The sequence below is a fragment of the Crocodylus siamensis genome, chromosome 12, assembly GCF_052110815.1.
Source record: "Crocodylus siamensis isolate JL-2025a chromosome 12, ASM5211081v1, whole genome shotgun sequence".
Taxonomy (NCBI): Eukaryota; Metazoa; Chordata; order Crocodylia; family Crocodylidae; genus Crocodylus; species Crocodylus siamensis.
Genome location: NC_143406.1, coordinates 37,979,355 through 38,006,493, shown reverse-complemented (window position 1 = coordinate 38,006,493; position 27,139 = coordinate 37,979,355). Strand labels below are relative to the sequence as shown.

The 27,139-nt window shown below is 42.0% G+C and overlaps 1 protein-coding gene across 5 annotated transcripts in view; it reads right to left on the bottom strand.

Annotated features, from left to right (window-relative positions):
* OTOA (otoancorin) overlaps nucleotides 1-20,199 on the bottom strand; it is a 52,717-nt gene extending 32,518 nt beyond the window's left edge. The window contains exons 1-18 of one of the 5 annotated variants that reach the window (XM_090023716.1): nucleotides 18,992-20,199; nucleotides 18,651-18,734; nucleotides 18,237-18,265; nucleotides 18,113-18,143; nucleotides 17,991-18,018; nucleotides 17,485-17,572; nucleotides 15,515-15,646; nucleotides 14,156-14,391; nucleotides 13,840-13,943; nucleotides 10,626-10,732; nucleotides 9,943-10,082; nucleotides 5,554-5,677; nucleotides 4,950-5,165; nucleotides 4,329-4,496; nucleotides 3,574-3,714; nucleotides 2,857-2,912; nucleotides 1,776-1,893; nucleotides 655-728 (exon numbers count right to left, since the gene is read on the bottom strand). In XM_090023716.1, the coding sequence (XP_089879842.1) occupies nucleotides 655-728; nucleotides 1,776-1,893; nucleotides 2,857-2,912; nucleotides 3,574-3,714; nucleotides 4,329-4,496; nucleotides 4,950-5,165; nucleotides 5,554-5,677; nucleotides 9,943-10,082; nucleotides 10,626-10,732; nucleotides 13,840-13,943; nucleotides 14,156-14,391; nucleotides 15,515-15,646; nucleotides 17,485-17,572; nucleotides 17,991-18,018; nucleotides 18,113-18,143; nucleotides 18,237-18,265; nucleotides 18,651-18,726 (1,868 nt within the window). In that variant the 5' untranslated portion in view covers nucleotides 18,727-18,734; nucleotides 18,992-20,199. Of the gene's footprint in view, nucleotides 1-654; nucleotides 729-1,775; nucleotides 1,894-2,856; nucleotides 2,913-3,573; nucleotides 3,715-4,328; nucleotides 4,497-4,949; nucleotides 5,166-5,553; nucleotides 5,678-9,942; nucleotides 10,083-10,625; nucleotides 10,733-13,839; nucleotides 13,944-14,155; nucleotides 14,392-15,514; nucleotides 15,647-17,484; nucleotides 17,573-17,990; nucleotides 18,019-18,112; nucleotides 18,144-18,236; nucleotides 18,266-18,650 lie in introns of all 5 variants that reach the window. The other 4 variants (XM_090023719.1, XM_090023717.1, XM_090023718.1 and 1 more) reach the window with 4 other exon arrangements.
* Between the last annotated feature and the right edge of the window lie 6,940 nt (nucleotides 20,200-27,139).

The window sequence follows — 27,139 nt, the reverse complement described above, 5'->3', positions numbered from 1 at the left end:
GATGGGGCTGAAGGGATGGGAGGTGGCTATTGCCCAGGCCTCCAAACCTACTCCAGGTCTTTCTATAAGCCACAACTTTAGGCCAAGGTTGGAGAACCCTAGCAGACAAAAACCTAACCTGAGCACAGATAGCTCTACGGAGCAGGACTCTACTCTTTTGTTGGGGACCCCATCAACTGAAGTCTTAAGTCTAGATATGGGAGTTCTACCAGCAGGCATTCGACCCCTCTCTTGGGAGGTCTTACCGTTTCTCAACCCTAATTCTAGCCTGGAGGACTCTACTGGCACAACCCTAACCCCAAGCTGGGGGGGGGTCCCACCAGCCCCAGCCCAAACAGTAGCCCAGAGACATCTACCATTCCCAGAGGGAATAAAGCAGTAGGGAAAGACTCCCTGCACCTTCCCCAGACTGGGGTCACTTTGGCCTAGGGAAGTGTGGAGAGCACTGCCCTGCTGCTCCCTTCACTCCCAGAGAGCAGTGACCAAATATAAACTTCCAGGGGACATGAATTTTAACTTAGCATTAGTGACCTACTTGTAAAAACTATCATTTGCTTGAGTTATCAACTCCCCTATTAGTACCTAGTTAAATTAAAGCAAAAACAGATGAAAAAACCCTGAATGTATTGCTTGTATGCAACAAGAGTGACTTACGGAAGAACTGATAAGAGGAAGGGGGGGATAGATGTGTTGGAGTCCATCCAAAATTTCCAAGCCAAACAATTAACCTAAAAAAAGAGAAATATTTACAAATTAGACACTTGTGAATCCTGAGGAAAAATGCACATACGTTTTATCTATTACATCAAATGAATTAACATATACAGGCATACCTCGTTTTATTGCGCTTTGCTTTATTGCGCATCGCAGATATTGCGTTTTTCACAAATTGAGGGTTTGTGGCAACCCCGCATCGAGCAAGTCTATCGGCACCATTTTTCCATGATGGTTAGCATTTTTTAGCAATAAAGTATTTTTTAATTAAAGTATGTACTTTTTTTTTTTCAGACATAATGCTATTGCATACTTAACAGACTACAGTATAGTGTAAACATAACTTTTATATGCACTGGGAAACCAAAAAATTCATGCAACTCGCTTTATTGCGATATTCGCTTTATTGCGGTGGTCTGGGACAGAACCCGCAATATCTCCGAGGTATGCCTGTATAGATTTGTGTGTACTATCTTTGTAGATTGTTTTAATGTACATAGCTCCTACAAAAATGTTTGCAGTTGTCTTTTCTTAGGTACCAGAGATGAAAAGTCCCATGTTGGGAAGCATGTAAGTGTTTGTGTTATACAACAAATTATTCTTGAATTAGCTGCAGTTCAAGAATGAGCTGTAGAAAGTTTTCTGCAACTTACTCTTGAACAACAAATGTTATACAGAAAGACACACACATAAAGCTTGAATTTTATTCATGAATTCATCTGGCTCTGATTTACCTACTATATTACATAATCTGATCCACCACTGGTATATAATCTAATTTATCAGTGGTATATCAGATTATATACTGGGGTTACCAAATTTCCTAATCCTTTTAACCACAAACCTACATCTCACTGGGATGAGAACCACAAGATACAACACTTGAGATGCATGTGCTCTAGAGTCAACTATCAGCAGATAGTGCCCCAACTTCTCATTTATCAGAAGCCATATTTAAACTGTCCAGAAGTTGTGTGTGGCTTCTGAACTGTGGTATGCAAGAAAGTTAAATACATATATTAACCTGTGTTAGACACATACTATAATATTTCCAGTTTTACCTGATATGGAGAAAGCAACTCAAGATGCTTTTCAAAGAGCCAGAAGTGATTTAAAAAAGAGTCTGTGCTCATCCTCTCAATCTGTTGGCAGGTTACTCCTTTCACCAGCTGCCCTGTACTGATAGAAAAAAAACCTCAACAAATTTGGATCTTTGGATTAAGAAAAACTCTCACTAGGAGGGTAATAAAACACTGGATCAAGTTACCCAGACAGGTTGTTGAATCTCCATCCTTGGAGGTTTTTAAGACCCAGCTAGACAAAACCTTAGGTGGGATGATTTGGTTGGGTTTGGACTAGATGGCCTCCTGAGGTCCCTTTGAACCCTCATTTTCTCTGATTTTATAGATTTCATAGACATTAGGGCTGGAAGGGACCTCCGAAGATCATCAAGTCCAGCCCCCCACCTGAAGGGCAGGAAATCAGCTGGGGTCATAGAATCCCAGCAAGAAAAGCATCCAATTTACTCTTGAAGGTATTCAACGTGGGTGCTTGAACCACCTCTGATGGTGGGCTATTCCAGACACTGGGGGCTTGGACAGTAAAGAAATTCTTCCTTATGTCCAGCCTGAAACAGTCTTGCAGTAGTTTATAACTATGCGACTTCATCATCCCTTGGGGTGCTCCTGTGAACAATTGTTCCCCCAGATACTGGCAGTCACCTCTGATAAACTATGATCTCAAGAACACGTTAGTGTATCTAACAGAGACTCTTCAACTTTTCTCATTCCACAGATCAGCTTTCCAGAAAGAACCTCCTCTGGATACCTCTTCATCCCAGCTCCTTCCTTGTGCCATTCTTTGAGAATCCTTTAGGCAGTGGAAAGCAGAGTTAAGCCTACATTTGCAATATTTTGCTTATGAACTCTGAACTACCCAAAGCTTTTTGGGATGTTCTGATCTAGGCACTGGATTTAGGGGCCCCTACAATGAAATGCTTGGGGCCTCAGGGGATGAAAGGTATCATATGAGTGTAGAATCTTATGAGACTAACAGAAGATATTTCACTTTGCTGCAAGAATGATGGCAAACAAGGTGTAAACCATGTTTCACTGGCAATGTAGAGTAGACTAATATCCATACCTTAAAAGGTCAGCAGGAGCTGTTTTCTTAGACAATAATTCGTACAGATACAAGGCCTGAAATTAAAAACACATGAAAGTGGCTCTTGGGTAATAAGTTTGATAGCTGAAGGAACTGCTGAATGTTTCTGGCATATTCATCTTTTTATGAACATTGAATACACTGATGACATCCACTCACTGCACCCTAGAACCCTTATTGGCAGGGGTAAATTTTATCAGTGAGTTAAGGAATGGTGTACTGTGTAGATAGTAGACTTTGTTACATCTGGAATCATGACTAGTCAGACACACAAATGTCAAATATGCAGTATGGGAGGGAGAAGAAATGTGTGACAGAATCATGATGATTTTTGTGCTTGGCCCATTCAAGTTTATCCTTACATAAAGATTGCTTTATAATGCTGCTCAGCTCCAAGGCACACTGGATTGCATTAGTCAAAACATATTTAGACCGATTCCTTCCTTTCACGACATATTCTTTACATGTATGCTTTTCATCCTTACACTCCTATTCATTCTCCAGGGGGCACTGGACATGCATCTGAGAATAAAGACTGGGAAGATAATCTTCAAGGTTTTGTCACTTTTCTTCACTGGTGAAACATGGCCTGTCACTGTAGGCAGTGGAGTGTTCTTAAAGCAAAACGACTAGACTAAGTGTTTCATTGGGTCTCTGAAGAAATCCCCACTGAGTACCACTGGAACTACTCATTACCTGGCTCTTCCTCAATTCTTTTTCTTTCATCATTGAAGAGTTAAAATCTGTTTCCTTCCATAAAGCTGAAAGAGATACTTCTTTAAAAAAAGCTCCTTGTATATCTGTGACTGATGAAGGAAAATCTCTAGGTGCAATCATCTAATAAAAAGGCAAAGAAATTATAGTTCTCAGAGTTTATATCTGAACAAGATGATTTTTTTCACTACAGTGTTGCATTATCTTAAAAGGTTTCAAGGAAAGGCGCATTTCATTATTCAAAGATTTTGAATAATCAAATTAAAGTGAGTTAACAGGAACAGTTAAGAGGGGACAGGGACTGTCTCCCCCTGCTATTAACCTACAGTAAGAAAACAGTGAATCAGGGAAAATATAGCTCTGTTTCATCTAGGGATAAGCTGCTCTGATCTCACTTACCAGTTCAGAGCAGACAAATGGGCTAACAGAGACTCACTGAACATCTGCTGTTCTGCAGTAAGATCCTGACTCCTGTTAACTCATTTTAATTTGATTGTTGATTCATACTCCAAAACTAAATCACGTTATAGCATGATAGAAGGAAGAGTTTATAACCTTTGAAACTTAACTGATGCTTAAGAGAAAACAGAATAGAAATAATGTTCTTACATCAGTTCAGAATATAACCCAAATCCACATGCGAGTGCCAGTTTACATCTTTTTGTGCATGTGTGGTCCTTCCTTGCACATTAGGGCTGGTGGGGATTGGGTCTGAACACACAAGAGATCATAGTTACCTTACTAAGGATGCCATGTTGTTGAGCAGGTGATAAATCAGATGCATACTGAGATAAAGTGCCTCTAATCACCTGAGAGAGTTCCTTTGGGTTCATGCTGTAGAATGACTGGGTGCTAATTCCAGTCACCAAAGCACCCATCTGACTTATGTTATGGAATGATAAAACCTACATGGAGAGCAGAACAAACAAAATGGGAAGTTTTCTTATCCACAAACTGTAAAAGTCCCTAATGTAAAATTACTTTTAATGCTATGAAATACATTTCTAGTTTAAGATGCAGTTTTCAACTTCCTACTCTTTGCAATGTGTAACCTGCAGTAATAATTCTCAAAGTGCAATGTACATGGAAGAATGAGCAAAATAATGGACTGAAAATGTGCCCCAATGCTGCATCAGGTTAAATTTTAGGGGTTATATTTTTTTAACCTAATTTAAACAACATTTTCTAACCATCTCGGTCACAGCATTACCAAAACATTTGGCTATGAATGAACTAGAAAGCAAAACATTTTGTGGCTCCTAACCTGTTTCAAATCAGCAGCTGTGTTTGAGCAATGGCTGTTGCACTTTGGTTGCTTTCATCAAATATGATTGACATCAGAGAAATCCCAAACGTACCTTTTCGTGAGTGAGGTATTTGCTGGATAAAACCATAATTTGGTCTTTAGCCCATCCAGAGACTTGGTTTAATGTTGAAATAGCATTATGCACAGCTGCAGGTGACAAGGATTCCAGCTGACCTGAAGTCAGCCCAACCACTGCATCTGACAGAGACCCAAGGGTATCATTCAAAGTCTGGTTTTGCATGGCAATGTCCAGCAGTTGAGCTTTGAGCTAAAACAAGAAAAGGTAGAGGCAGAGCAGGGAGATTTGCCAAGATCCTGTTTCCACCATCACCCCAAATGCTCAGAGGGCCTTTGGAATAGGCATCAGCACTAGAAGCACACTCTCAGTAAGAACCCATTTTGCGGAAGGACTGTAGTAGAACCACATTTTCCATAAGAATATGAGAAATGAGAAAACAGGCTTAAAAAAAAAAAGATGATCTGGGAAAAGCATCAATGAGCTTCTATCCTCTGCATTACACCATCAAGTATTTGTTCTCGCATTTCCTAGAGGTGAGTGACATTTCACTTTGTTTCTTCTAGAATCCAATCTCCCTGCCTCTTTCCAGGATCAGATTATCCATTAGAGTTTACGGGAGAATAAACAGCATACACACCTTGTGAACCTCGGCCTGGAAGCCTCTCAGGTGATTGCATTTGATCATCTGGTGAAGTAAAACCCGAGCCACAGTGGCTTCCATCTCTCCCGTATCATCATAAAAGCAAACCAACAAGCCTAGCCTGTATAAAAGACCAGCCAAATGTGAGGTAACGCCTGGGGCAGTGAAATACAGCATGAACATCTCTCCTGTGCTCAAACCTTTCCAATCATATCTGCTCATCACCAATATCTTTAATTATAATCTTTAAAATTCTGAAAGTTCTGAGACTTGGTTATGAGAGAGGTACTTATCTTACTACACTGCTCTGAACTCCACTAAGTTGGGAAGTGCTCATTGTGAGAACTTAAATTTAAAAGACCCAGTATGTCATGGGAAGATCCTCTCTGCATAAAGACTCCACTTCTGGAATCTGTTCCCTTTGCAGGATTTTGAGCATAATTCTTAATTTTAAAAGGATGAAGGACAGGGGTGTAGGTGGTTAGACTGATTCTGAACAACTGCCTGGAATGATTTTTGGGTCGCAGCTGAGATTTCAACACATTCTATGAGTAAGTGAAGTATTGGAGCAGGTGCTTAAAGCACCTGTACTTCACTTCAGACCACAGCCAGAGGTTGTTCTACTGGATGTAAACACGTTCACCACCAGCTGTAGGAACATCCAGCTGATCTCCCACAAAACCACAACAGCATGGTTTCTTAGGCTGTGTCTACTCCCCTCCCCAACATAGCTCTTTTCACTGGAAGGGGGAACAATGTTCAACAGACTACATCAAACATGCCTCTATGTCCTGGTGTGAGAAGCATACACAGCTGTGCAGGTACAGCTGGGAATAAATCATCAACTACTCTTCTAGCTTTGTTTGCATTGCGGCCAACCTCCTATATCAGAAGCACAAAAGAATTCAAATACAGTTATTGCGAGTGAGGGTTGCAATATGTTTTCCCTAATTAAAAATAGAGAAGGACTTTTTTTATTAATTGTTGTATAGGGGTCAGCAATCTATGGCCCAGTAGAGGCAGGGGGCTGTGGTGGTATTCAGTGGCAGGGGGCTTTGTCCATGCTGCTTTGCACCACAGCAAATTTCACTCATACCACACCATGATCAGGTAGTGGGGAAGAGTGGCAGCGGCTGGGTCCTAGCATCAGTTGCACCTGAGTTGGGTCATTCTGGCCCATTTCCAGAAAATGTTGCCAGCTTCTGGTATAGAGTGTTGAATTTGGTATCACGTAGGGTTAAGTCTACTGGGGAGTTTCATTAATATAGAAAAAAAACCCTATCCAGTGTTCAGGAACATCATGTTATGAAACAGCCATCTCCAGGCACTTGTTGATTGTATGACTTCAGCTGTATGGTGGACAGGACGTTCTTACGCATGTGCACTGCCCACAGGGGTATATTTGACTTAATGGTTCTATCACAATGGCAAAATATCAGCAACCTGTCTGTGAAGCATTTTCTACCTCTCTCCTTTACTGTCTCAGCACTTGGTCATCAAAAAAATAAAAGCTGATGGCAATACCCTGAGGGATACCCAGCATGGGTTTGTTGCAGGTAGGTTTTGCTTGACCAATCTCATTTCCTTTTACAACCAGGTGATCTATCACCTGGACAAGGGGGAAGAGATTGATGTCATATATCTTGACTTCAAAAAAGCCTTCAATCTGGTATCCCATGATCACCTCTTGGCAAACTGGCTAACTGCAGCCTCGACCTTGCTGGCTGGGGAATTGGCTCCGCGGTAGGACCCAGAGGTTGGTGGCTGATGGAAGTCAATCATCGTGGTGTGCAGTCACCAGTGGGGTCCCTCAAAGCTCTGTCCTAGGGCCTATATTGCTTAACATCTTCATCAATGATGTGGACATTGGTGTCAGAAGCGGACTGGCCAAGTTTGCTGATGACACCAAACTCTGTGGTAAAGCATCTACACCTGAGGACAGGAGGGTGATCCAGGCAGATCTTGACAGGCTCATGAAATGGGCGGATGAGAACCTGATGGTGTTCAACACTGAAAAATGCAAGGTTCTCCACCTTGGGAGGAAAACCCTGCAGCATCCTTATAGGCTTGGCAGTGCTACACTGGTTAGCACTACAGATGAAAGGGACTTGGGGTCACGATTGACCACAAGATGAACATGAGCCTGCAATGTGATGTTGCAGCTAGTAAAGCGAGCAAAACACTGGCTTGCATCCATAGATGCTTCTCAAGCAAATCCTGGGACGTCATTCTCCCCTTGTACTCAGTCTTGGTGAGGCCGCAGCTGCAGTACTGCATCCAGTTTTGGGCTCCACAAATCAAAAAGGATGTGGAGAGGCTTGAGAAAGTACAGAGGAGAGCCATTTACATGATCAGAGGTCAGGAAAACAGACCTTATGATGAAAGGCTGAGAGCCATGGGACTCTTCAGCCTGGAAAAGCACAGGCTCAGGGGTGATCTGATAGCCGCCTATAAGTTTATCAGGGGTGCTCATCAGGATCTGGGGGAACATCTGTTCACCAGAGTGCCCCAAGGGATGACAAGATCAAATGGTCATAAACTCTGCCTCGACTGATTCAGTCTGGACACAAGGAAGAACTTCTTTTCTGTCTGAGCCACCAAGGTTTGGAATAGACTGCCGCCTCAGGCAGTTCAAGCACCCAATCTGAACGCCTTCAAGACACATTTGGATGCTTATCTTGCTGGGATCCTATGATCCCTGCTGACTTCCTGCCCATGGGGCAGGGGGCTGGACTCGATGATCCTCCAGGGTCCCTTCCAGCCCAAATGTCAATGAAATCTATGAAAAGCGAACAACACAAGTGGCCATGATAGCCACTCTCATAGGATGGAAACCATGGAGTGTAACTGTGACATATGGACAGATATATAGCACAGCTGAGTCACAAGCCCGTTAAAAATGTGCATTCCAGATCAGATGAAATAGTCTGCACGTCACTTAACAACAATCTGTGCAGCAGCATAACAAAGTACTGTGTGAGCACCCCACTGGCATTCATAGGACACCATCATATCTGCATACAAATTGGAGAAATATCTACAACCTCACTTTTATAACAAGTAGTTACCATCTACCTGATGCATTACTGCACAGCCACCACAAGCTCCACATCCCCTCTGGGATTGGTAGCACTGTATAACATTACTTCTGAAAAGTAAAAGTGCATTTTAAATTGTCAGTATGGTTAAAATGAGTAAAATAAAATAAGTCTGTTGTAAGAATGGAATATGTTAAGGATAACGGAGCATGACATTCCTCCAGTTTGGATGAAATTGGCCTCTCTTATGAGCAGTAAACCATATGAGCATTTCACCCATCATTTTTGACACAGAAATACAAATTCTCCTTTTGTTTAAACGTATGTACATCACTAATAGCTCCACTGAAATCAGTGAGTTATAGCACTGTAATCAGAGGAGAACTGAAGCCATAAAGAGTATTGTTTATCAATTTGAAAACCCCAAGAAATTCCCCAAAGAGCTGCAACTAACTTCAGATAGTGGTGTCTGGGGAATAAATAGGACCATTTATATGACAAAATGTAATGTAAACGGAAAGGAACAGCATTTTCTTGCAGGTGGTTCATGCTAACCAAGCATTTATGAGGAAGAAAAGTTTATGTTCTCTCTCACTCTTTATTTTATTATTGTTAAAGTGAGTTTAGTGCCAGTTTGACATCCCTGAAGATGGATGTCCTCTGCATACAGAACTGCTGCAGGAAAGGAAACAACAGATCCAAATGCAACTCAACGCATCCAAATGTACTCATAAGGCTCCCTCCTCTAGCAGGGAAGGGAGATCATTTTTTCTGCCTATTCATTCTTTAGTCTCTCTGGTGAGGATGGTAACATGGGTGACAAGTGATGTTCCTGGTTGTGAGGAGATTGAAGGGAAAGTTCCTCCTGAAAGTCTTCTTGTCAAGTAGTCCCCTTGGTAGCACCACTTGCAGTGGTTAGGCAAGTGATGTGACTTACTTTCTGCTAAGCTGCTTTATTTTACTGAGGATCAGTCTCCCAGCTCTTCAACACCATGTTTATCTGTCTTGTCCAACATCTAGATTGCAGCTGTTCGAGAGCAGGGGTGTTGTTGGTTGTTTGTCTGCACAATGACTGGGGTTCCTAGAAATTGCTGTGATGCCACCAATAATCCAGATACCCGTCTACTAGGTAGCTGGAGTGATATCAGTACAACCAGCTCCAAAGTCCATGAGATTCCAATGACTTTCAGTTATTATTAGCCAAAGCTGGATTTTAACCACAAACCCAGGAGTAAAAGACTCTATAGCTTTAGCTGTCTCAGGAGTAATGCAGTCCCCCATTCCCCTCACCAGTTCTTTAACTTCCCTTAAAGACCATTTTCAAAGACAACCAAAAAATAAGTCTTGCCTGTAGATAGTTGAGGTGTTTCTCATATCAAATCCTGATGAGTTTATTCTTTCTAGAAAAGCCTGCGCAAGTTCTGGTGTGATATCATATACTGTATCCAGCTGTTTTGTTGCATTGTCATAGCTAATGAATTGTTTCATCTAATTTGTTCAAACAAAAATATGCATCAGTAATGCAAAGGAATCAAGTGCATTAACATACAAGTTTAATATTATAAATGACCTGCCTCCATGCACATTATGAAGTTAGGGCAAAGAACAATCCAGATAATAAACAGTTTGGGAAGACAATGATGAGCAGTTCTTGCTTGCTCATACATATTTTAATTTAGTGCCCCTCAATCCTAAATAATTTAGTGTCTGCTTAATATGGGGCCTCACCCTGTAATCCTTAATATATGGAACTCCTGGTGTAGTACATTGACATTTGAAAACAGAAAGATCACAAGAAAAAGGCAATGGCAGAGGTACACAAAGAAGTAAGCACCTATGGTGGTATACATTTCTGAATTCTAGGAGAAGGAAGGGGTTGTTTGGTTGACAGCTGATCTGGAATGGCTTTGAATTTACCCAATTTAAGTTATATACACTCATCTTCATTTTTTTGGCTTGCACTGTAATCATTTTCGCTGCAAATTGCATCACTGGAAAACTTATACATTCAAAACTCATTCTGCTACTTACTTCAGTAAGACTAATTTTCATAATTTCTTCTAATGGGAGATGTACCATATATCTTCCCAAAATCCATAGGTTTTCTGCACTGACCCAAGAGGCTGACTCATTTAACTCTGTTTTGTACAAATAAATGCTCATTAAAATATAAATAACACATTTTTAATTTTTGTTATTCGTTATATTCAGTTCTTTCTGTTGTGTAGTCAAAGGAACTCTAAGATCAGAAAACACTACTATAGTTTCCTCTCTAAGAGTAGATACTGTCCATCTGTAATTTCGTTTTTTTATAAAAACAATTTTATAAGCCCTAGTGGAAAAGCACTTGTAAATGTTTTAATTTTCAATATATTATCTTTGTGTGCACCTAGCCGTGCTAGTACCTGAAAACTTAAAGAGTGAAATTGACTGTTTTTATCTTCTAAACCAAACAAAATGCCAACATAAATGAAGAGTGTAATACAATATTTATGACATTCAGTTTTCATAAGCCAATGTGTTATTTGGTAACAGATGTAAAGCAAGAAATATTATACTACATATTTCTCTTTCTCAGCTTATCTTGCTGGGATCCTATGACCCCAGCTGACTTCCTGCCCTTTGGGCAGGGGGCTGGACTCGATGATCTCCCGAGGTCCCTTCCAGCCCTGATGTCTATGAAATTTATGAAATCTATGAAATCTATACACACACATATACACACACACACACCACTAACCTGAAAGTATCCCTTCAAAGGTACAGACTATATTCTAGGAATATATAGAACATTGTCATTGTTTACTGAACTCATATGAATTGTAGGATCATAGGAAAGTAGAGCTGGAAGGGATCTCACAAGGACATCTAGTTCAGCCCCCTGCTCAAGGCAGAGAAAGTACTAGAGAAAGTACAAAATATTTAATACAGAGAAAAATTATAAAGATTCAAAGAACACTTCTCCAGTATACCACTACTAAGTGCAGTTAGACAGAAAATGAAGTCAAGATGTCTAAGTGCTTCACAAACTCAGGCTTCAGAACACTAGGGAGATGGTTATGCCCATTTACTAAGTGGGGAGGACTGAGGCCTGGAAAGTAAGGCCTAAATCATCCCAAAATATCCACTCATTTGGGGTGCCAATGTTCGTATGCTCAACTTGTGGCTGAAAAGCATCTCAGCAACAACTCTACCTGACTTCAATAAATGTCATAAATACATTTAATTTTTCAGTATCTTGAATGAATTAAACTGTAGCTGTCTCAAAACCAAAACAGACAGCATTAATGGAGACTTTTGGAAAAGTAAGTCTAAGTGATTTGCAGTAAGATGCACACCAAGATAATTATAGAGATCAGAATAGATCCAAAGAGTCCTGGTTCCCAGTCCTTTACACTCCATGGAACTACACCCCCTCCTTGTCACCACGCAGAGCAAGAGACAGGCGGAGGGAAGAGATGGAAGAGGAAAAACAGGAGAATTCCTAATGTAATAGCCTGACTGCAGCATTTAACAGAAGCTCAAACTTGCAGTGAGCAGCAGTGGAGACTGTGATCCTTCACATCTCTCTTTGTTCTTTACAAATCAGGTAGAACATGCAAACCGCATAATCACCAGTTTCTGTAGCAACTGCCAGGATGCCTCATTTTTTAATAGCTTGGTATTTGTAACAGGAAACCCATGAGAATAGGTTGAGTTACATAAAGGCACTTCTCTCAAGGTATTATTCTGAGACGCTAAGGCAACCTGTCAACTCATGCTAATCCTGTGACCCCGCTACAGCTGTATGGGTCTGTTTGACACAGCAGGAAAGTATGAAACAGGCCTCTGTAGTTCAACATCAAAAAGGTACAGGTGGGGTAATCTCCGTCACCCAAAGTAGCAAAAATATGGCAAGGCAGCCTTATTAATAACACACATGCATGGTGCATTTCAAGACCCTTGCACTGTGGAGTTACAGAGGAAGGATGTATTAAGTCTCCCTCCTCGCCCATGTTTGTCTTCACAGTGCTGCCAATCTGCAGTGGTCACGAGTGGGCAAGAGACTCTGACAGTCAACTTTTAAGACACACGCGTGTCCTCACTGTGCCAGTATTTGCCACGTCTATTGGACAGGCTTTGTAGCGTGCACTGTGCTCCATGCTGCTATTGCTAGGTTACTACCAGTTACTGAGATAGCAAGTTTAAAACTAGTCTGGATATAGCTGTACTATGCTGCAGCCCTGACAGTGCTTTGCAGTATAAACATACCCTTATTAGATGGGGCACCGTATACCTCAGTTACCCTGATTTTTCTCAGGTGATAATAAGAGTATTATTTAAGGAAGCATTTGTGCTAAAGGTACAAACCCATGTTTCAGGAAATCTGGACTCTTTACCAGTCTCCCACAGACGTGCTCTGTGACCTTAGGCAAGGAACATGCCTCATTGTTGAATGGTGATAATGGCAGTGTTTTAAGGGTCATTTACTAGTGCTTAGGTCAGAAGATGTCACTGGAGCTGCATCTTGCTTCACTGGACATTTTTCTATTGGTTTCAGTGGGAAGAGAATCAAGTCCTAAAAGAACATGATATTACTGGTATACTCCTGGCAGGCAGGGAGTTCACCGATACCTTCCTCCTGCTGCTGTGGAGACCTCTGGTGGAACGTGTGTTACACTGTCCCAGACGCTGGAACAGCTGCTGCCTTTGAGAGACAGAACCTTAATAGCTGTGAAAAAAAACGTGTAAGACTCGAAGCGATGCCTATTTATTTTCCTTTGCTGCTTTTCTGACTGAGCCAGTGCCCCACAGTCAGAACTTGCACAGCCTCCTGTTTTGTTTTGGTTTTTTGGTATGCATTTGGCTAATGCATTTTCAAAGATAACCTATTTTTGTAAACAGGGCTTTGGAGGGAACATCACACCTGTGCAGACATCTTACACAAGGACTATGCACCATGTTAAGTCCTATTTAAGACTTGCAAAAGGACTAAAATGGTGCATAATCCTTGTGCCTAGCCTCATGCAGAAGGGTTGGAGACTACCAGTAGAGAATAAGCACATTGGAGAAGTATACCAGCAGTAGAGAAAGAAATGTTGCTATAAATTGTGGTGATGAAACAGTTGGTCAAAGGGATACCTTTAACCCAACTCTTATCGTAACAGGCAAAAAACGTCATTAATGCAATAGTAACCCTTTTGCTGGCCATTTTTTTTCTGAGAAATAGGGAAAAAAAGATAAGTTTTACTTAGATTCAACATACCACTGGCACTGTACGATTTTTGTAAAATCTGTTTCATCCAGTCATACAGCGCTCTTCGTGCATTTGCTGTTGTTTTGTCATAGAGGTCCTTGAACACGACAGACCTAAATGATACAATGATGTGTGCACATTATTTGATGAATGGAATCTTTTTTAATGGTACAGATATGCAAGAGTACTTTCAAAGCAGCAAAAATGAAAGAAAACTAAACACCTGGAAACCACAACCACTATATTAAACTCATTTAGGAAAAATATATTCATCAGACACCAAAATTAATTATTAATTGTTTTCATCGAGAAATAAATGGCTTACAAGTTTCTGAAAGCATCTTCCTGAAGATCTTTTGGGAGGTTGCCAATGACAGCAGGTTGAAGATAGCTCACTGAAGATACCCGCAAAATCTGGCTTAGTATATCCACACATTCCATAGCACTCAAAGCCACAAAGCATTTTTCCAGTGTAATAAAGAACAATGTCCTGTTTATTCCTGGGCTTTGAAAAACTCTCTCTCTAATCCCATCCAAATCCAGAACAACACTTCCCAATTCCTGCAGGTATCAAAGGGTTAAGAGAATATATTTCTTCTGATAATCAGCTTAATTTAGTATTCATTTCTGAGGCATGACAAGAAGCGCTATAGAAATAACAAGCTACTGTTCTGAAATAGTGTAGCTGTAAAACACTGAGTCGGATTCCATTATTTGAGATTATTCTTTTCTACTATGGACTGAAGGTCTGATTGAGCCTCTCAGCAAAATGAAAAGCAGCATGAAGCACACATGAAAATGTATGTACTTGAGAAATTGTGAAAGTCTTTGGCAACTGTCCTTTTACCCATGTCCTGTCTCAAGAAGCCATTACCAAACAATCTCTCTCCAGAACTGAGTAAAACACAAAGAAGTATGCTGCAGGAACAATCTTATTGCAGCAGAATGATGGTCTAATAGGCCATTTCCCCTCTCAAGAAGTCTATGGTTCTGAGACAGCATGTGAAGGACCAATATTTCAGGGTCAGTTCTAGGGATCGTGACTTTACACCGCAGCAATATCAATCCTGGTAGTCACTTGTCAATATAATGGGAGAAAATGACACTTGCACCTCACCAACAGAGACCTCTTGCTGACTGGTATTAGTTACAGAGCTTCCATGTAGAGTGTGCACAGACTCATGTGCTCTGACAGTATGATCAGAATCACATAGGCCTGAGAGATAAGCAGACTCTTCAGTTATATTTATGCTGGCCACTCATCCAATGGGGAACACCTGTCTTTACTCCAAGTTTGGCCTTCATCCCCAAAGGGAGGAGTGTGTTGTTAGCCTCTCTACCAAATGAGAAAGGCTCTTTTTTTCATATCCAGGTGATGGTCCTGGTCTTGCAATGTGATTTCAAAATTCACATGGAGCCCCACTGACTTTGTTGGGACTTCATGCGGGTGTGAAAAGCCAGAGTATAGATTATACTGCAGTATCAGGCCCTATGTTGGAAGAGATTGCTGTCTCATACTCAGCTACTTGGACACTGTTTCCATCTTTCCACACACTACCAACAAGATATGCAAGACACCAAATGTTAGAGTGTGGGACATTCACTGTGACCCCTAGCTTGGCCTTTTTCCATTTAGCCAAGGCAGCTCTTACTTTTCACATGCGCTCTGTGTAAAGTGACTTACCAAATGATGCTTTTTGCTGCTGAAGAGAAATTTCATTGCAGTTTGAAATTGTTGATGATCAGTCTGTTGAAAATCTGACAGCAGTTGTTTGGGCTGGTATAAAAGATTCTCCAAGTTGTTTTTTATAGAAACCTACAACACAGAGAAACACACACACACACTTATATATCTCGCTCATGGTGTTATTACTAGCTTAATCTTTTACCCCCTGAAAACTTCGTGTAAATAGAAGTAGGGACATATTTCAGCACATCACCTGCAGGGTACAGGACCAGGGTTCATAGTACTTACCAGGTTGTAAGGCATAATTTCTTACATCATTTTGAAAATAAAGAATATGAAGGACTTTGCCTACAAAGGCTAAATTGAAAAAAATACACAACTGGGTATGGGGAAAAGTGTGCGCCAAGGTATTAGGCTAAAAGCCACTTTCTCCCCTTATACTCTGTTTCCAGTTAAAAATCTCAGACCTGTTCTGAAACTCTGAGAAGAAACAGAAAGCATCACAGGACTGATGAGCGCTAGCACTTTGCCTTCACTTTTCACTGGGCTGAAGTAAGAATTTATGCTAATTTTTAACTGAACTCTTTGACAATTAGCTTGAAGTTCAGGTTGTAACTATTTTGTTGTTTTTGTACAGAAAGATATCCATTGCATGCAGGGCACATTTAGTTTTCTTACAGCTCTAAATATCTTCCACTCCAGGAAGACAAGACTGACTAATGCTGCTTTAAAACACTAACAAAACTAATCTGAATAAGCAAATGTTAAAAATCATTAGAAGCAGGGAAGTATATTGCCTTTTTCTTAATGAACATGGCAATATGGGTAGCCTGACTTTTTTGGGTGCACAAGTAGTTCTATCATTTACCAATGATATAGTATGACTATGTATTACTGAAACCATTATTAATGTATGACCTATTGCTGGAATACAACTGGCTCAGAGGGGAGTATAAATCCTTAAACTGCTTTATCCTTATACAAATTGTTTCACGGAATTAAACAACTAGTTATGTTTTCTAATTTATGCTGTAATCTAATAACTAGTAATAAACTGAAGGCTTCACTTTAGGTAAAATTCTAACCAGAACCTCAGCTCCACTGACTTCAAAAGAGCTCTATCATTTTCCATCTGATTAGGATCTGGCCCTTCAGGCTGCCTCCCCTACATCAGTGATTACCTTGTACACTAAATTGTCCCGTGAATTTTATTTCCAAATTCAGGTTATAACCCTTCATTTCTACTTCAGATCAACAAGCCCTATGTACTCAACTATTCACCACAGTCATCAATAAGTACTTTAAGCTCATAACAGAGCTCTTGTGAAAAACCCAAAAATTTAAATTAAAAACAAGACCTTAATATAAGCAACCCTTCAGATTTGGAAAAGCACTGGAACCCTAGGAAACTCTGAACTGCATGGGCACAGGCTTTGCAAGATGGAATTAGACCCCACACTGCACATCACAGATTATTCTTATTTGGGGGAGCAAATTCAGCTCTAGTTTAGGAGGCTGCAACCCTACCAATGCCAATAAAGTTACACCCAATCAAAATTTGGCCACCCACCAATTGTAATGATTGATGGGCGAAAGGTGAAAGTGTCTTCTGTAAGGTACTCTAACGCGTCACATTCCCTCAGAAGCAAGGCAGAGCACAGCTACCTGGGAGGGGAAGTCTTTCATTTTTGGGAAGAAACAGTGTAGCAGCGTTGCTAAGCCATAAATATAGCAGAAAACAGTACATTAAAGCCTTCAGTGCTTTCCTGTATTATTGGTGTCTTAAGGCTTTACAAATTGCTGATGACCACAAAACACAAGTAGTCTATATTGCCCAGCTGTCTCATATAGACTTATTGGCCATCTCTAAGATTCAGTTGCTGAATTTGGACTAAAGATACTAGTTGTTTAATGTGTTTTTCCCTTTTCTTTAATAAGAATGTTTCGGTACATTAAAAAGTACAAACCTGGAGGCTGCCAACTGTAAATATAACTTCCTGATCATGGAAATAGCCCATCATTTTTTTAAGCATATCTGGTGTCCATGCATTAGTGCTGCAATGAAAAAAGGATATAAACTAAACTATATAAAACTACATGAGTTTGTAAGAGAATATAAATAGACAACAGAAAAGCACCATTATGACTTACGCCCATATTAATGGGCCTCTGTTCAACTTTGACACAACAGATTTACAAAAACTGCAACCTGCTGAATGCAGTGAAAAAAAGTTACCTATCAAAAAGCTGTTGAAATAAGGTAGCATTTATTTACAGCCTCATTCTTGTTTAGGCATAAGAAGCGGTAGTATGCCTATTCAAAAGATATAAAACCATTGTCACTGTGGCTCTAAAATCATAATAACTTGATGTACCCATCCCATTCTAACCATAATGTTGTAATTCATATGTAAATTTAATATAGCTTATATTTACAGTGCAGGATGATATTTATATCTGAGTTATTAATTACCTTTGAAAATGGAGTATATCAAGGAAAGCTAAACCAGAAAAAAACAAATATAATGGATTATTATACTGTACTATACTTGAAAATGTTTTAAAAATATAAAAAGGGAAAATTTTGCACATTACCATTAAGATATTTTCCAGCTATTACTTCCTCCTAACAAGCAAAAATGAGAAATATATATATGTAACAATACCAGCATTTTTAGGTTACAGAGTTTTGGTAGATATATTCAATAAAAATACGTACCACAGCCTTGTGTAATAATGGAGGCAAATCTGTAAGAAAGTACTGACATTATACAGCTTTTAATTTTTTTTTAATTAGACAAACATATGTCTATGATAAAGTCAATTGATTTAAATTAATGCAGCTTTGGTCAAATATATTTTCCAAGGTCCCTTTCCAGCCCCAATGTCTATGAAATCTACAAAGAAACAGTACTAATAAAAATAGAGTTGGGGGTTTCCTCAAATAAAAGTCAATACTTCTAAATAAAATATTACGTACAACAAAGTGGGCAAAATCTTGGCTGTCGTAACTCCAGGAAGTTATAACAGAAGGGCTTTGATTCCATTTTGCCAATTGTAGTGTGTCAATTTTACTATATGACTTTTTTCAAAACCCACCAACTATTTCCCCAAACAAGATTTCTGATCTTACCTTCAGAGTTCTGACTAGTTGTCATTTCCACATGATTCATTACTAATAAGAACCATATCCATTGATTTTTGGACATTTCTCCTACTGTTATTAGACCCAGAAGATGTTTGGAGTGCAAAAGAAAATTTAAAAAAATTAAAGTGAAAAGACAATATTTATACAAAACTTTCAGTTCTAAATTAAAGATAACACTGACCTACTAAGTTTAGAGATCAGAATTGCTCTAAGAAGCAAGAGTGGTTTGGATTTCAGATCTCAGCTTAGGCCCTTCTCCATTACATTAAGGGGAAAAGGGTAAATGCATGTTCAGTCTTAGTCATATCATAGTCAGTCCTACCTACCTTGTATTAGGTCGGTCTTTAATTTTACTTTCTATAGAATTTAAGTCATATTCTAGCTAAAGGATGAACCCACTTTAATAAAAAGGAAATATACATCTTTGAAATTGCATATCACTCTGTATAGCTGTGACAAAGCAAAGAGCCAGGGGCCCAACGGATTCTCAAATGAGTAAGAGAACAAATCCTGACCAATCTGAAAAGAAAAACAAAAAGTTTGAAAGCATGTGACAGATAAACCATTCCTGATGATTACTAGAGTATCTCATGCACACATGACCCTTGAGAAACCCCTGTATGAAAGCCCCCACCATATCTGTTGACCTCATACGATTGGGACATACTTCCTGCAGGGCAAGCAATGGAGTAAGAACTTGTGAGAGAGCGCCGCAGGGAAGTATCCAAAAGAAGGGTTCAGCCAGACCCGCACCTGAAGTTTTACACACAGCCGGATTTCAGTCAATGCCTGTCACTCTCAGAATGAAAACCGATCGAGTAAGGAGGCAGAGGCCCATGCACCCTGGACCATGTATGTGCCCCCAGATTTCGAGATCGCAGCATGGCATCCTACCTTCTCACAGAGCAACGCTTTCTTTGCACGCACCTTTAACTATCCCGCCGTCCTTCTGGTGACAGAGCTTGGACCCTTTCTCTCCCCCTGGCAGCTCAGATGCTCCCTCCCAAACAAGAGCTGCTCTTTGTTCCTAAGCTGCCTTCATTTTACATGCCAATTCCCTGCCACCGGGGTCATCGCTCCACTTTTTGCTGACCTTAAACCTTTCCCGTCTGCCCTGGCCAGCAAATGAAAGACAGAGCCAAGCTCCTGCAGGAGAAACCGGCGGCCTCACAGGTCCCAAATCCACCCTGCGCTGCCTGAAAAGCTCAGGGCTCTTCTCTTTCAGCGGCTCCCCCGGGAGGGCTCCAGTACATCCGTCCCATTCAGCCGGATCCAGTTTCCCACACAATGCACTTTCTTGTGTCTGCCTCCCCCGTCCCGCGCCGCTCTGCGCGGGGCTGGCCCGAGGGCTTCCACCCCGGCGCTGAGGGCCGGGGCCGGGGCCGGGGCCGGGGCCGGGCGGGCTCTGGGGCCCGCGCCGCGGGGGCCGCTGGGGCCCGGGAGGGGGCACTGGCCCCCTGGTGGTGGCGGCGGCGGCGGCGGCTCTTCGCGGGCTCCAGGTGCGCGCCAGCATCCAGCCGCCCGGACCCGCCCAACGCGGGGCACCGCACGTGCTGTGTGCATTTGGGCGGGCGTATTTAAAATGAAGCCCGGTGCAGCTATTTTAAAGGAGCTAGCCCAAGTCCCACGGCGTCGTTAGCTCATGGGTTTAGTTAAACTTCACATGACCTTTAGCGTGGTCAACTATTTTAAGAATGGCTTAGCCACATCGGTCAAGACAATCATGTGTCTTGCACTTCTTGTGTTTCCTCTTTTGACACTGCCAGACTAACCCCTAGCGTTTGGGCGTGTGCGGTCACGGCGTCTGTGGCACATCCGCACGTGCCCAGCTGCAGGACGATATGCTGTAGCCAGCCAGCTATAAAAGGATGCTGAACTTCCTGCATTTGAACGGTTGCAACTTCACAACACACTCACTGAGAATAGACTATGGGATGCAATTAAAGGTAGGTCTTTCCCCCTCCAACAGAGCCATTAAAGAAGTCAGTTGACTTTTACACAGGACCAACCTACAATCACAGGGAAGAGATGATCCTGCCACATTGGCCACCTGTTAAGGACACCAGGAGAGGTTACCTGCTCTAATGTGGTAACAGGCTCAGCCCATACAGGGAAAGGCCAAAGCGGCTGCGTGACCTCCAGTTCTGGGGAGGGGCAAGCATTCCCTCCGAAGAGCACTGTGGGAAGTTGAAGTTTCCAGGCCTCTAGGTTTACTTTGGGAGCTGGGAAGCTCTGTGGCAAACCACCAATGAAGCCTTAGAGCCAGGACATGACCCACAAGGTGAACTGGCTGGAAACCATGCAGAGCCCGTGTCTGCACGGCAGTGGAAGTTGGTCAAAACCAACAGTGAACCATTAGGGAAACTGAACACAAAATTCCCCTGCAACCACCTACTCTCTTCTTTCTCACATCCCTCAAAAATGAGGAAAGTTGGATTTTGAACTCCTAAAACCAGGCACGTACAGTCCAATATTTTGGCTCTGCACATCTCAGAATTTGAATCAAACTGTAATTAAAATCTAGCTTTTTAATAATAGCATCTTCTTTTAAATCTGTGAAGTTTCCATTTAACTAAAAATGTTGGCAGAAAGCAGAGTAGCACCTTAAAGATTCTTAACCAGGTTGCTGAAACACCCTTGGCTGCCCTAAGATTTTGTTACTGGTGCTGTTGCATGCCACACAATATTAGCTCTGTTAAGTGTGCAAGCACCTACATCCAATTCAGAAGATAATTCTTATTTGAAATTTTTGGGCTTAAGTGTCAAAGCATTCGGACCTTGTGTGGTCTTTCTGAATTTGTCATAGTAAAAAAGCAAGTGTAAGTTAAAAGTTAGCATTTTCCCAGGGGTGCCTGGAGCCTAAAAAAAAATTGAGAACCACTCCATTAGAGACTAACTGGTTCAAAGAGGCATACAGTTTTGTAGGCAACAGCTTACTTTGTTAGAGCATCTGACAAAGTGGGCTGTCACTTACGAAAGCTTATGCTTCTCTGAATCAGTTAGTTTCTAAGAGTCCTGGCAGACACGTATTGCACAATTAACATGATAATCATGCAATAAACCATAACAAGCCACAGGTCAGCCAATTTATGAAACCATACAATGGCAAGCCACTCACAAAGGTGTTCCATATTCAATGTGAAACATCTTTGTGGCTGGTTTGTAATTGAATGGCTTTAATGGAAATGTATGGCATAGAGCCCAGCCTCAGGCTGCACAGCCTGGCTTTAAATGTCCCCATATGGGAGCTGATGGCCTCTCCCTGTGTGGGAACATTTAAAACCACCCTGTGCAGCCAATACCAGATTTATGGCATAGGCAGCTAGGGACCCAGGAGCTCCCAAATTCCTAGTTGCATGCACTGCAGTGCAGAAGCAGCATATGTGCTGCCAGGAACTGGGAGCTCCTCATCCATAGCTCCTCATAGCTGAGTGTACCCTTACAGCCAGCTGCATACCACAGCATATGAGCAATAGGATGGGAGGAGTTCTGCCCCCCACCCTGTTTCTAACGATCACGTATCCTGCCATGCCAGACCTTGAATGTCAGTCTTGGCAGGATATGGGATTGTTGAGATCTGGGGAAAAAAAATCCTTCGGATCCCATCGCACCATTAATGTCCACCAGAGGCCTAAGGTGATACCCTGCTCTGCCTTCTGCCTGACTTGAGACTAACTCTCTCGCACTAACAATATTTGTCTTTACATGTATTGATACAAAATTTTAATCGGCAGCCTTGGGCAAAAGTATCTTTGGTAAAGTGGCTTTTTTTTTTTAATGGTAGTACTTTTCATGCTTTTAACCTGGTGTGTCCTCTCTTTGGTTATTCAATTCTCCTGTGGCCTTTTGTGAACTTTACCTGAAGTTACACTCCAAAAGTTGCATTTTGTCAATTACACTCATGGAAAATGATATTTTCCCTTAAACTGAACCCGAACACGTGGAGTCAACTTGATCTTTCATATACAACTTACAATTGGAACCATGTGGTTCCAGATAATAGTCACGGATGAGGACAGTAAAAAAAAAAAAAAAAAAAAAGTCTGTAATTATGTAGTAAACTAGTTGAATGATTGGTCTTCTGAATGTATTGTATTGTATTAAAAGGGTAACCAGCACAGGCTCCTAGCAGGTAGATCCTGCTGGACTCATCTTGTTTCTTTTTACAACCAGGTCACAAAATGCTTAGATGCAGGAGTTGAGGTTGATGTCATTTACTTAGATTTTAAAAAAAGCCTTCAATATGGCGTCTCACCCCATTCTCATAAATAAACTAAGTGGCTGTGACATAGATGATTATACGGTTAGGTGGGTGGCGAATTGGCTTAAGGGATGCACCCAGAGAGTGGTTGTGGATGGGGTGGTGTTGACGTGGAAAAAATGTGGGCAGTGGGTTACTGCAGGGTTCAGTCCTCGGACCAGTGCTTGTCAATGTCTTCATCAGTGACGTGGATGAGGGCATGGAGAGCACTTTGTCCAAATTCATGGGCAACACCAAATTATGGGGAAAAGTACACATAGTAGTGGGCAGGGAATGGATTTGAGCAGATTTGGACAGGTTGGAAGTGAGCAGAGCAGAATAGGATGGAGTTTAACAAAGATAAGTGCAAGGTACTACACCTTGGGAGAAGGACTCTCCAATACACTTACAGACTGGGAGATGACTTCCTAAGCAGCACAGCAGCAGAAAGGGATCTCAGAGTCAGTCAACTCCAAGATGAACATGAGTCAATGTAACAAAGGGAACAGTAAAGCTAACCGCACTCTATCGTGCATCACAAACAGATCTAGGGAGGTGATACTTCCCCTCTATGTGGCATTAGTAAGGCCACAGCTGGAGTCTGCATTCAGTTTCAGGTGCCACACTTCACGAGGGATATAGAAAACCTTGAGAAAGTCCAGAGGAAGGCTACTCAGATGGTTAGGGGTCTGCAGGTAAGGTCCTATGAGGAGAGATTGAGGGATCTGGATCTCTTCAGCCTCTGCAAGAGACGGCTGAGAAGGGATCCAATGGCCGTCTGCAAATTCACTGGTGGTGGTGGGGGGAACAGCAAGAAATAGGAGATGCTCTATAGGAGGTGTGTGCAGGGCACCCTTTGGAGTCACTAGAAACAATGGCCACAAACTGACAGAAAGCAGATTTAGATTAAACATCAGGACAAACTTCTTTAAGGTAAGGGTTACCAGAGTCTGGAATGGGCTTCAAAGGGAGGTGGTGCTCTCTCCTACCCTGGAGGTCTTAAAGAGGAGACTGGACAAGCACCCAGACACTAGCACTTTCCTGCTCAGGGCAGGGGGTCGGACTCAGTGATCTACTAAGGTCCCTTCCAACTCTACACATCTAAAATCTATGAAAATTAATAGTAAAAAAGGAACTTAGATGAGACTTGTCAAATAAAGCCAAGATCCCACAAAAGACAGACACACAAAAGGAACTCCATCTACTGCAAGTAGTAGTTAAAAACAATGGGACTATTTACAGTATGTAAAGATGCATTTAAGTCCCCTCAGGGTCAGGCCAAAGTGCAGGCTGGTGTGAGCAGAGGTAAATATAAGAATCTTCTGTTCACATATTTCCTCTTTTGGTTTTCATGATCCAATGTTTTCATTTACTCATTTGAACACAAAGCAAGAAATAAAATGAAAAAGAATAAAGTTTATTTACAGTAGTGTTCCTAGGGATGGGGTATTGGGTGCTAAGGGTAGAGGAGCACCAGAATGGAGGCAGAGGGGTGCCAGAGCGGAGGTAGTGGGGCTTGGGACTCTGGCCAGGAAAAATGAGGTCAAGAGTCTCTGTGTCAGCCTCATACACTCCCCCACACCATGAGAATCATCAGTCATTAATACAACTTGTTTAGCCTTAAACATTACAAATAAAATGGTCAGTCAGTTCTTCCTTACCTGCTAACAACCACATTGAGATTTCTGTTCTCTTTCCCAAGAGCTAGACATGCTGCTTACATTTCAGGTACAGTGAGTCAAACACCTGCCACCTCTCTATTAGGTGTCGGTGATGCTGCTAATTGTTGCTATGAAATGGTAAAAACCCCTAAGTATCTGAATCTGGCTTAATGACCAATTGGCCTTTTTATTTACCTAGTCAGGGCTGTACCAGGTTAGTGAAGTGGCATATTTAATTGCCTACCTGAGATGCCATATTTCTCACAAATGTCAAGATCAAGTTTCTGAGAGTTAGATTCCCTAAACATTTGTAATTACATGCGAATCAGCAACCTTGGATTCAACTGAGCTGTGCAGTACTCCAGTAGTTATTTTAATTGTACACAATATGCTTTAAGTGCTAATTTACTAAGTTGGGACAGAAGAACCAAAACACCGCTCTCCCACAGTCCTCTGCTACATTGCTAACATTTCAAATAAAGACCAGGTAGTTCTCCTCAGAGGAACTATAATGTGACAATTATGTTCTCTAGGTAGCAAACAAGCGCAGCTTGGAAATACAGGCAGATCTGATTATACTGAGGTGTAGCAATCTGAGAGTCAGGAGATGTTCCACATACCTTAAAACAGAAAGTCCTTTCTGAAAGTCATGAATTTTAAGGATAATAATGTGTCAAAATTTATTAGATTAGCTATTTCATGACACAGGCCCAAAATTTCATATGTAAAAGTCTTCCTTTATGTCAGCCAGATTCAAAATGAAAGAGTTGTTAAATAAACAAATGCAATCTATATAATTTATTACACTAATCTTTCCAATGTAACTGCATTAAAGTAGGGATAGACAATTTTTTCCAACAGTGGGCCACTTAACTAGTTTTGGTGAGCTGTTGAGGGTCATGCATGTAAGATATTTCAGAATATATGATTTTGACAAATTATAGGTAAAAAATATATAATGAAAATCAAACATCTACTATAACATTTTAATTTTATTTAAAAAATTTTTTGTCCCAATTTAGGTTTTTTTGAGTAGTATATATGGAGGTGATTGCATAAGAGCTCAAAATAGTTTTACTTTTGTACACTGTGGTATAGGTGTGTGTGTGTGCGCATGGGGAGGGGCTGCCCAGGCGCTAGGGCCTGGGACCCAGCTGGGGGGTGGTGGGAGGGAAGTAGGGAGAGTGGGGTGGGAAGGAGGTGTGTGCAGCAGAGCTTGCCTGGGTGGGGTGCAGGTATAGTTCACCCCCCCCCCCCCGATGCCCTCATGGTGTTCTGCATGGGGCCAAGCCCTGCCCTCACATGGGGCAGCCTGCGCTGTGCTTCCACTCCATGGCTGCCAGTCAGCACTGCCCCAGCCAGTGCGCACAGCTTTCTGGTGGGGCTGCTCCTGGTGCAGCTGTAGCTGCCTGGGTACAGCTCAGCCCCTCCTTCCTTCAGCAGCTCCTCCTTATCTTTCTGCCCCTGCTGCACTGCTCCAGGCAGTGCTCGGAAGCCGTGAGGACGCATTCCAGGCACTACATGCCTAGCCAGGCAGGGTATTGGCTGGGGGAGGGAAGCTGCAGCCAGACAGCCAGCTTGTTCCTGGCTGCCTTCCACCGACTCAGCTGCCCACAGGTGGCTGCTCATTGTGCTGGGCAGGCTGAGTGGGTAGAAGGTGGCTGGGAGCTGGAGTCCTGTGCACTGGGGTAGGAGCCACCTGACTGGGCATCTGCTGCCTGGCATGCATCCCCATAACTTTCCTGTGCTGCCTGAAGTGGTGCAGCAGGGGCAGGAGGAGGAGCTGCTGGAGGCAGGGAGCTGCCACACCAGGAAGGTGTGTACTGGCCGGGGTTAAGGCAAAGCTGTCTGCTGGGCATAGGGCAGGTGTGGGCGGAAGCATGGGATGGGCTGTCCTGGGTGGCAGCAGGTGAGGCTTGGCCCTATGTGGAGCACTGCAGGGACAGCCAGGCCAGATGCAATCAACTGTGGATCTGGCCTGTGGGCAGGCATCCACATCAGTCAGTGGGCCAGATCCAGGCCATGGGCTGTATTTTGCCCACCCCTGCATTAGGGCCATATAACAGTTTTAGGTAGTGAAGGTATTCAGGTAAGACGTCTTTGGAAAAAATGAGGTTCTGCTGCAGATGAGAGATGCAGGCTGTGGCTGTAGGTTGTCTTCAGTCATTTTAAGCTATCTATGGCTGCCACCCTCCAGTTTTAGGCCCAGATGCTCAAAGGTTACTTTGAAGATATGGGCCTTAGTTCTTAAAGCTGTTTTGCTCAACTCCTGGAAATCTCCCATGAATAAATGTTGACATTATTCATCAGAAAAGGCTGTGAAAGCTGATATGCCTTAGCTGGAAGGGAGAAGGATGTAAACAAGTCAAGAAAATGAATGAGATTAAGGACACAGAAGAACATCTTCTTTCTCCCCACAAAGGAGAAATGGTTCCTATTACATCAGTTAATAACAAATTAGTTAAATGCTAATCAAAGAACTAAAGATTGTGCTGCTACTAAGTTCTTACTTGTATATTGAACAATCATGGCTACAGTTACAAAAATGAACACAAAAAATGAAGGCAAAAACA